The sequence below is a fragment of the Nerophis ophidion genome, linkage group LG16, assembly GCF_033978795.1.
Source record: "Nerophis ophidion isolate RoL-2023_Sa linkage group LG16, RoL_Noph_v1.0, whole genome shotgun sequence".
Classification (NCBI taxonomy): Eukaryota; Metazoa; Chordata; class Actinopteri; order Syngnathiformes; family Syngnathidae; genus Nerophis; species Nerophis ophidion.
Window position 1 is genome coordinate 10,740,863 of NC_084626.1, and position 9,113 is coordinate 10,749,975.

Sequence of the window (9,113 nt, forward strand, 5' to 3'; positions counted from 1 at the left end):
TGCTAAGTAATTCAGAATCAAGGATGGGTCGAGGGTCACCAATTTGTCAACAATGCGTGAGCAAATTGTCCAACAGTTGAAGAACAACATTTCTCAACTAGCTATTCCAAGCAATGTAGGGATTTCACCATTTACTGTCTGTAATATCATCAAAAGGTTCAGAAAATCTGGAGAAATCACTGCACGTAAGCGATGATATTATGTACCTTCGATCCCTCAGGCGGTACTGCATCAAAAAGCGACATCAGTGTGTAAAGAATATCACCACATGGACTCGGGAGCACTTCAGAAAACCACTGTCAGTAACTACAGTTTGTTGCTACATCTGTAAGTAAGTAAAAGCCATTGGCTTCGCTGGGGCCCAAACTCAAAATTGAAGATTATTTAGTTTCAACACACTTGTTTTGGAACAATTGAACAATGTTTAATCATCTAGAAAAATGTGCGCTGGCAGGCACTTGCATTTTCTAATCAGATTAATCACACGTTTGTATTTCGATTAATTTTAATAAATGCAGTAAATTACTTGCGTGCGTAATTTAAACCAGTGTTTCCTAACCAGAAACATAGGGAAATAAATACAAAAGTACACTCATTCACTTACCATGTTACTAAAAGAAAGCTCAGTTAGAATAAAATACAATGAGTGATACATACAGTTATTACAAATACATTTAAGGCACTCACCACCGTTGACATACTTCACAAAAATGTCACAATTTCTCTGTGATAGTTTGAGTTTTGAGTTTTGAGTTTGAGTTTATTTCAAACATGCAAGCATACAACATGATACATCACAATTTCCAGTTTCTCTTTTCAACATGTTCGAAAAGGAGTAGGAAGAAGCAGAGTTTATTTAATCCTACCCCTTTTCTTTACATAACAGTTGCTAAAACTTTTGTTCACTTCCTGTTCTCAATGTATTCACAATGTATACTCCATAAGTAATAAGTAATCACAATACAAATAAATAAATAAATAAATAATTGGTGAAGTAAATTTTATTCCATACGATGAGATAAATCAGATTATTTTGAGAATGAATGGGTGATTAAAATCAGAATGTTTATCATGGTTCTTCATTTTTGTACTTTGTAAACACTTCCAGTTTGAAGAGTTGCTTGAAGTGGATCATATTAGTACATTGTTTGATTGCTTTGCTTAATCCATTTCATAATTTAATTCCACATACTGATATACTGAAGGTCTTAAGTGTTGTACGTGCATACAAATGTTTTAAATTACATTTTTCTCTAAGATTATATTTCTCTTCTTTTGTTGAGAAGAATTGTTGTATATTCTTCGGAAGCAGGTTATAGTTTGCTTTGTGCATAATCTTAGCTGTTTGCAATTCCACTATGTCGTGGAATTTCAGTATCTTTGATTCAATAAATAAAGGGTTTGTATGTTCTCTATATCCAACATTATGTATTATTCTAACTGATATTTTTTATAACACTGTTGGTGAATGAAGTGTACTTTTGTAATTATTTCCCCATATTTCTACACAGTAACTCAGATAAGGTAACACTAGTGAGCAGTAGAGAATATAAAGTGATTTTTGGTCTAAAACATATTTGGCTTTATTCATTATTGATGTATTTCTTGCTACTTGATGTTGTATATTTTTTACATGAGATTTCCAGTTCAATTTATCATCAATCATTATACCTAGAAATTTGGTTTAATTTACTATTTAAAATTCTATTCCGTCTATTTGTATTTGTGCTTGACTGTCTTTTCTACTTTTACCAAATAGCATTATTTTAGTTTTACTGAGATTCAATGATAGTCTGTTTTTGTCAAACCATTTTTTAAATTTGTTAATTTCTTCTGTTATTATTTGTATTATCCACTGTGTGTTCTCTCCTGAACAAAACGCTGTTGTATCATCCGCAAATAATACTAACTTTAAATCTGTGGTAATTTTACAAATGTCATTTATATAGAGATTGAATAATTTAGGTCCTAGTATTGATCCCTGAGGTACACCACAGGATATATTTAGCATTGTAGAAGTGTGTTCGCCTAGCTTCACGTATTGTTTCCTGTTCGTTAGATAACTTCTTATCCAATTTAAGACTAACCCTCTGATGCCATATCGTTCCAGTTTTTTTATTAAAATATTGTGATTAATTGTGTCAAATGCTTTTGTTAGATCCATAAACACTGCTACCGCACATTTTTTACTATCTATTGCATTGGTAATTTCTTCTGTGATTTCAATTAAAGCCATTGAAGTTGAAACATTAGCTCTGTATCCATATTGGTTCTCTTCGAGTATTCTATATTTATTTATGAAACTCTCTAATCTGTCAATGATTTTAGAAAATTGTGGAAGTAAAGAAACAAATCTATAATTTCTAAATAGATGTTTATCAGCAGTCTTATAAATTGGTGCAACTTTAGCAGAGGTGTGGACTCGAGTCACATGACTTGGACTCGAGTCAGACTCGAGTCATGCATTTGATGACTTTAGACTCGACTTGACAAAATGTAAAAAGACTTGCAACTCGACTTAGACTTTAACATCAATGACTTGTGACTTGACTTGGACTTGAGCCTTTTGACTTGACATGACTTGCTACTTTCCCCAAAACCCAACGATTAAAAAGTTATTCAGGAGCGCTCCATATCTTCCATTGTGTACGAGTGTTTGTCAACATGTGTGCGATGACAGCTTATGCGCTACCTGACAGTACAACAGCCAATCAAATTACATCCACGTTATTTTCGTCACACAGCATTCATCCAATCAAATTGCAGGGAAACCAAGCAGAACTGTTCTCAAACAACAGAAGAATAAGTGAGGAAAGTTATGCCATGAAGTGTTTCGTTCGGGTATTAAAACTACAACTTGGTCAACAAAACAGGAATTGCCGTATGCAAATCATGCGGTTGGAAGATAACAGACGGAGACGCAACAACTTCCATCTTCGTTCGACATTTGAAGTTGCACAAAGAAGGGTACGTTTTGAGTGTAAGCTATTGTTTATTGGCTGAGTAACGTAACTTTTATTTGTTGTGTAGTTAAATCAGCGAGGCTGTAAACTCACTGCTAACGTAATAACCATTGACATCTTATAATGGTACGCAGCATCGAGCGCTACTGCCTACTGGCGCAGACGTGACGCGGGGCCGCCATCTTGGAGTGGTGATCCGCTCCTCTGGGCAATTCATTTGGCAGGAGCAATTAACTGTCACCACATTTAATTCATATTACCTCACTGAATACCAGAGGTGTGGACTCGAGTCACATGACTTGGACTCGAGTCAGACTCGAGTCATGAATTTGATGACTTTAGACTCGACTTGACAAAATGTAAAAAGACTTGCGAATCGACTTAGACTTTAACATCAATGACTTGTGACTTGACTTGGACTTGAGCCTTTTGAATTGACATGACTTGACGTGACTTGCTGCTTTCCCTAAAACCCAAAGATTAAAAAGTTATTCGGGAGCGCTTCGTAGTTTTCATTGTGTACCTGTCTATCAGCGTTGCGTGTGTCTGCGTGTGCGCTGTCAGTACAACAGCCAATCAAATTATATCTACGTTATTTTCATCCCACAGCCTTTCATCCAATCAAATTGCAGGTACACCAACGAAGAAGAATGTCCAAACCACACGCTAGTGAACAAAAAAAAAAAAGATATTTAAAATAATTTCGTTTGGGTATAAAAATTACCAGGTGGTCAACACAAAACGGTTTGCAGTATGCAGCACATGCGGCTCGAAAATTACTGATGGAGAGGCAACAACTTCCAACTTCGTCCGACATTTGAAGTTGCACAAAGAACGGTAAGTTTTGAATGTAAGCTAACGTTTATTGGCTGAGTAACGTGACTTTTATTAGCTGTGTAGTCAAATCAGTGAGGCTGTAAACTCACTGCTAACATTACAACGTTATTGCAAATACGGTAATCTGTTTCAGTTCACTACCTTATTCATACTTTTTGTTCAGTGATTTTTTTAAGCAGGGTTACGTTTGTCAATATATCACACAAAATAACGTAACGTTAGACGGCGGTCAGCAGCACCACGTATTTTAGCCACCCAATAAAAGAAAAAAATTGTAAAATAAAGGTCAGTTAAAATGTATACTATATTATGAATATGTGTACCGTTTTAGCTATAGCTTTCCAACATACTGCTGGTTGTTTACCTCAGTGGTCCTCAACAACCGGGCCGCGGCCTGGTACCAGTCCGTGGATCGATTGGTACCGGGCTGCACAAGAAATTAAAAAAATATATCAATTTTTTTTTTATTAAATCAACATAAAAAATACAAGCTACACTTACAATTAGTGCAATAACCCCAAAAACCTCCCTCCCCATTTACACTTATTCACACTCATTCGCACAAAAGGGTTGTTTATTTCTGTTATTAATATTTCTGGTTCCTACATTATCCATCAATATAGATCAATACAGTCTGCAGGGATACAGTCTGTAAGCACACATGATTGTATTTCTTTTTGACAAAAAAATTTTTTTTTACATAATGTAAATAATTCAATGTATATACTATGATGATTAACTTGTGTGCTGACTGTATTATGCTGATAGTATATATTTGTACCATGAATTGATTAACCTGGACCCCGACTTAAACAAGTTGAAAAAACGTATTTGGGTGTTACCATTTAGTGGTCAATTGTACGGAATATGTACTGAACTCTGCAATCCACTAATAAAAGTTTCAATCAATCAATAGTTGCTGACCCCGTCCACAGCAATGTGAAACCTAAGTCGTGTGCTGGTACCCTGTCTGCTTCTTTCTATTGAGAGTGGGTTGCCCGCCATTTTCCGTGTAGTCCCTCATACAACCCCACTTCACAAATCCCGAACTATCCCTTCAACTCGAAATAAGTTTTAAAATACATGACTAGTGCAGCAACTGTAACCTAATGTTTGCCACACACACACACACACACTGTTAAGATAGATATTAATAATATGAGTAATAAAGAGTAGTTTCAGTACTTTTCATATGTGGCTATAAGGGATTTTCTGTCACATGTTTAATATGCTTACAGATTTCAAGAATACCTGATGAACAAAAGTATCGCAAATAAACCACAACAGCCTTCAATCTCGCAGTTCCTGGACAATCGTTTCGGGCATTACAGTATGACTCATCCACAGCAGAAAGCTATCACCAATGCAATACTGTCTGACTTGATTATTGATTGCAACTTGCCCTTGTCTATTGTGGAAAACAAGAGTTTTCGCCACTCTCTGACAGTACTTGACAGCAAGTACAGCCCAGTGTGTCGCAGAACACTGACATCAAAAACAGAGAACCTCGCTGAAGAAAGGTGATCAAAATTAAAAACTCAAATTGAGCCACACTGACCATGTTTTAGTGACTGTGGACATTTGGTCTGACCGAAAGATGAGGGGATTCCTCGGTGTCACTGTGCACTGGATGGACAAAGAGGCAGAGAGGATACAGCTCAAGTCCAATCTCTTGGCTTGTGAGCGCTTCAAAAGCTCACATACAGCTGAACGAATCTGTGACAAATTTGAGGCAATATGTGATGAATACAACATTAAAGCTAAACTGGACTACATTATTAGTGACAACGCTGCTAACATGCGAAAAGCATTCACTGTGTGCTTCCCCAGTGAACAAGAGGATGACGATGATGGAGATCATCTTGATGACCCTGAGCTCTGGTGTGATTTAACCGTGGAAGATCAGCAAACGGTAGATGTTGCTATGGCAAAGAAAAAGCGCTTGCAATGTTTTGCGCACACTCTTCAGCTGGTGGTGGGAGATGGTTTGAAAGAAACAAAAGTGGTATCTCCTTCTCTTTCGAAGTTATCTAAACTCAGCTCACTGCTGCACACAAGCACAACATTCAAAGATGTGTTTGATGCTGAATATGGGGAACATAAAGGCATCCCTACTGCAGTCAACACAAGATGGAACTCAACACTGAGGCAAGTGAAGGCTGTTCTCCAGTGCGATCATGTAAGGCTCTGTGCTGTTGTAGAAAAGGCTGGGCACAGGGAGTTGTCATTCACAGCATGGGAATGGAATCTGTTGAAAGATTTGGTGGACATCTTGAAGCCATTTGGAGAAGCAACTGATTTGACACAGGGGGAGAAGGTCATCACAATCAGTGCTGTTGTTCCATCCATCTTGTCCCTCAACTACCACCTTGAGAAACTGAAGCCTCAGGTCTGTTTCCTGAGCGGCCTGGTCAGAAGTCTCCAGACATCCCTGAACAAAAGATTTCTTGGAATTTTCATCAATGTGAAAATGGCCAGGACACAAGATGGGATCACTGCTCCCTTTTCAGATCCAGTCTACCTCAAAGCTGCTGCCTTGGATCCAGCCTTTTCGCTGTTGTGGGTGGAGCCCCAATGTGCTGGTCAGTCGTGACGTCAAGGCAGAGGTGGCACAACAGGTTAAAGGTAAATGTAACTGAGTCTAATGTAACTTTTTCCCTCATAATCTGAGCTAACTGACTGCAGCAATAACTAAGTATTTCAGTCTAGCACACTGCATCACTAACACATGGTAATGATAAGGTCTCTTTTGTTTCTGCTATTGTGTTTACATGTTTACCAGAATTGATCCTGCAAGATGCTGCAGAGACTGAGCAACCTGCCCCTCTTGTTGATGAAGAAGAGCAAAGGGACCTTGGAGAAGGAGAAGGGCTGTTTGCTGCCTACCACAAGAGACAGAAGAAGGATGTTGGGACTAGTCCAGCACTACAGCTAAGTCACTACCTTGACATAGCTGAAGGACAGAATGGCCTTTTGTTCTGGGCATTGAACATGAAGACTCTTCCTTCACTGTTCCGAGTGGCCATGAGAGTCTTGGCAGTGCCGGCCTCCAGTGCTCCAGTGGAGCGAGTTTTCAGCCATGGTGGCATCATACTACGCCCCCATCGTGCACAAATGACTGACAAACTCTTGGCCAATTTGGTCTTTTGCAAATGCAATGCAGCATAGGGTCCTGACATATAAAAAGTACAACTTTTTTTTTATGTTCACATATATGTCATGTTTTTTTCAATGTTAACACGTTTGTACAAATAAGTACAGCTGCACTTTATTTTTCAAATGTGTTTATTCTGTAAAGGAATGGGTCAAATGTTTAAAATGACTGGTTAATAGTGCTAATATAAAGTGCAATGTCAGCACAATTTTCTTTTCTGCAATTTAAAATGCACTTGTTTTAATAAATAAATGCAGCGTTTGAAAAGCAGACACATTCTGTGTTAATATATTAGTCTGTGGTTAAAAAGACTTGAAAGGACTCGAACCTCAAAATGCAGGACTTGGGACTTGACTTGAGACTTTCCAGTCTTGACTTTGGACTTGACTCGGGACTTGCCTGTCTTGACTCGAGACTTGACTCGGACTTGAGGGCAAAGACTTGAGACTTACTTGTGACTTGCAAAACAATGACTTGGTCCCACCTTTGCTGAATACCACTGATACTCACGCGTTTTTTGTCATACGTGTAATTATGATAAAGGACACATGTCTTGGCGTGTTCATAATTTGCTTAACAGTAATAGAATATTCTTATATACTATAAGTGACCAGACGTCTGAGATCAAAACTGGGAATATAATCCCAGAGAAGGGGGGGGAAAAACAGTCAGCTATTTCTAAGTTAAAGAAACAATATGATTAGGTTATATATACATGCGTATATCCTACATAAACAATGTATGAATACATTAGATATCTATATATCTTATGGACCTATAGACCAGTGGTTCTCAAATGGGGGTACTTGGAGGTATGCCAAAGGGTATATACATGATATATTTTTTAAATATTCTAAAAATAGCAATAATTCAAAATCCTTTATAAATATATTTACTGAATAATACTTCAACAAAATATGAATGTCAGTTCATAAGGTGTGAAAAGAAATGCAACAATGCAATATTCAGTGTTGACAGCTAGATTTTTTGTGGACATGTTCCATAAATATTGATGTTAAAGATTTCTTTTTTGTGAAGAAATGTTTAGAATGAAGTTCATGAATCCAGATGGATCTCTATTACAATCTCCAAAGAGGGCACTTTAAGTTGATTACTTTTATGTGTAGAAATCTTTATTTAAAATTGAATCACTTGTTTATTTTTCAACAAGTTTTTAGTTATTTTTACATCTTTTTTTTTCAAATAGTTCAAGAAAGACTACTACAAATGAGCAATATTTTGCAGTTATACAATTTAATGAATCAGAAACTGATGACATAGTGCTGTATTTTACTTCTTTATCTCTTTTTTCAACCAAAAAATGCTTAGCTCTGATTAGGGGGTACTTGAATTAAAAAAATGTTCACAGGGGGTACATCACTGAAAAAAGGTTGAGAACCACTGTTATAGACTTGTACTCTGTTGCTGCAACAGCAGAGAGTTTATTCTGTCTTGACACTTTGTATTGATATTTTCTATTACATTATTCCCTTAAATGATCATGTTTACAGTGATTGTTTTTTATGTATTTTTCATGTATGTTGCTTTGGATGAAAGTGTCTGCCAAATACTTAAACATATATAAACACCTGAAAGTCTTTATTTCAGCTAAAACCACCAATCTGTTTCACTGGATTCAGAATAAAACCAAATTCTGTCTTACCCAACAAAGTTAGTATTTGAATATTGTTACTTGAAGACTTATCTGTGGTTACAATAAAATCAGAATGCATCATAATCGGTAGTGGCTGGTGAATTTTGTTTTAGGTGGGCCTGAAAGTTTGTAAACCACATACCTGTAGGGGGGTCATCCTCCCCCAGAAGTTTTCTTTGTGATTTTCACATACAAATATTGTAGTTCTTTGATCCTGCTTAACTCTGTGGTAATATTCTTTTTACAAAATACAACCAATAGTATGTTAAATCTTACTTGTGAAAAGTAATCCCCCAATTCCTATTTTCAACAGTCCGCTCATTTGAGCAGGAAAACGCTGAATACCAGCCCAGCATCTTTGTTTTCTACTTGTCAACTGTCAGTTTAGGCCGCTTGCCGGCTCCTCATCACCACTTCAAGATGGCGGCCAAATTGCTTGCGTCACAGCAGCCAATACTGCGTCTACTTATAAGACGTCTATGGTTATAACTTCATTGCAAACACG

At 37.1% G+C, this 9,113-nt stretch overlaps 1 protein-coding gene across 3 annotated transcripts; it reads left to right on the forward strand.

The window, feature by feature from the left end:
* Window positions 1–2,380: 2,380 nt before the first annotated feature.
* Window positions 2,381–8,692, forward strand: LOC133534901 (zinc finger BED domain-containing protein 4-like). Of its 3 annotated transcripts, none has more exons than XM_061874216.1 (3): window positions 2,381–2,967; window positions 5,039–6,425; window positions 6,583–8,692. In XM_061874216.1, exon 2 carries the CDS (start codon window positions 5,398–5,400, stop codon window positions 6,391–6,393), a length of 996 nt encoding a protein of 331 aa, XP_061730200.1. In that variant the 5' UTR covers window positions 2,381–2,967; window positions 5,039–5,397; the 3' UTR covers window positions 6,394–6,425; window positions 6,583–8,692. The 3 variants fall into 3 exon arrangements, with proteins under 3 accessions (XP_061730200.1, XP_061730201.1, XP_061730199.1); XM_061874217.1 differs by having other exon boundaries at window positions 2,583–2,967; window positions 6,311–6,425; XM_061874215.1 differs by lacking the exon at window positions 2,381–2,967 and adding an exon at window positions 2,979–3,800.
* Window positions 8,693–9,113: the final 421 nt, after the last annotated feature.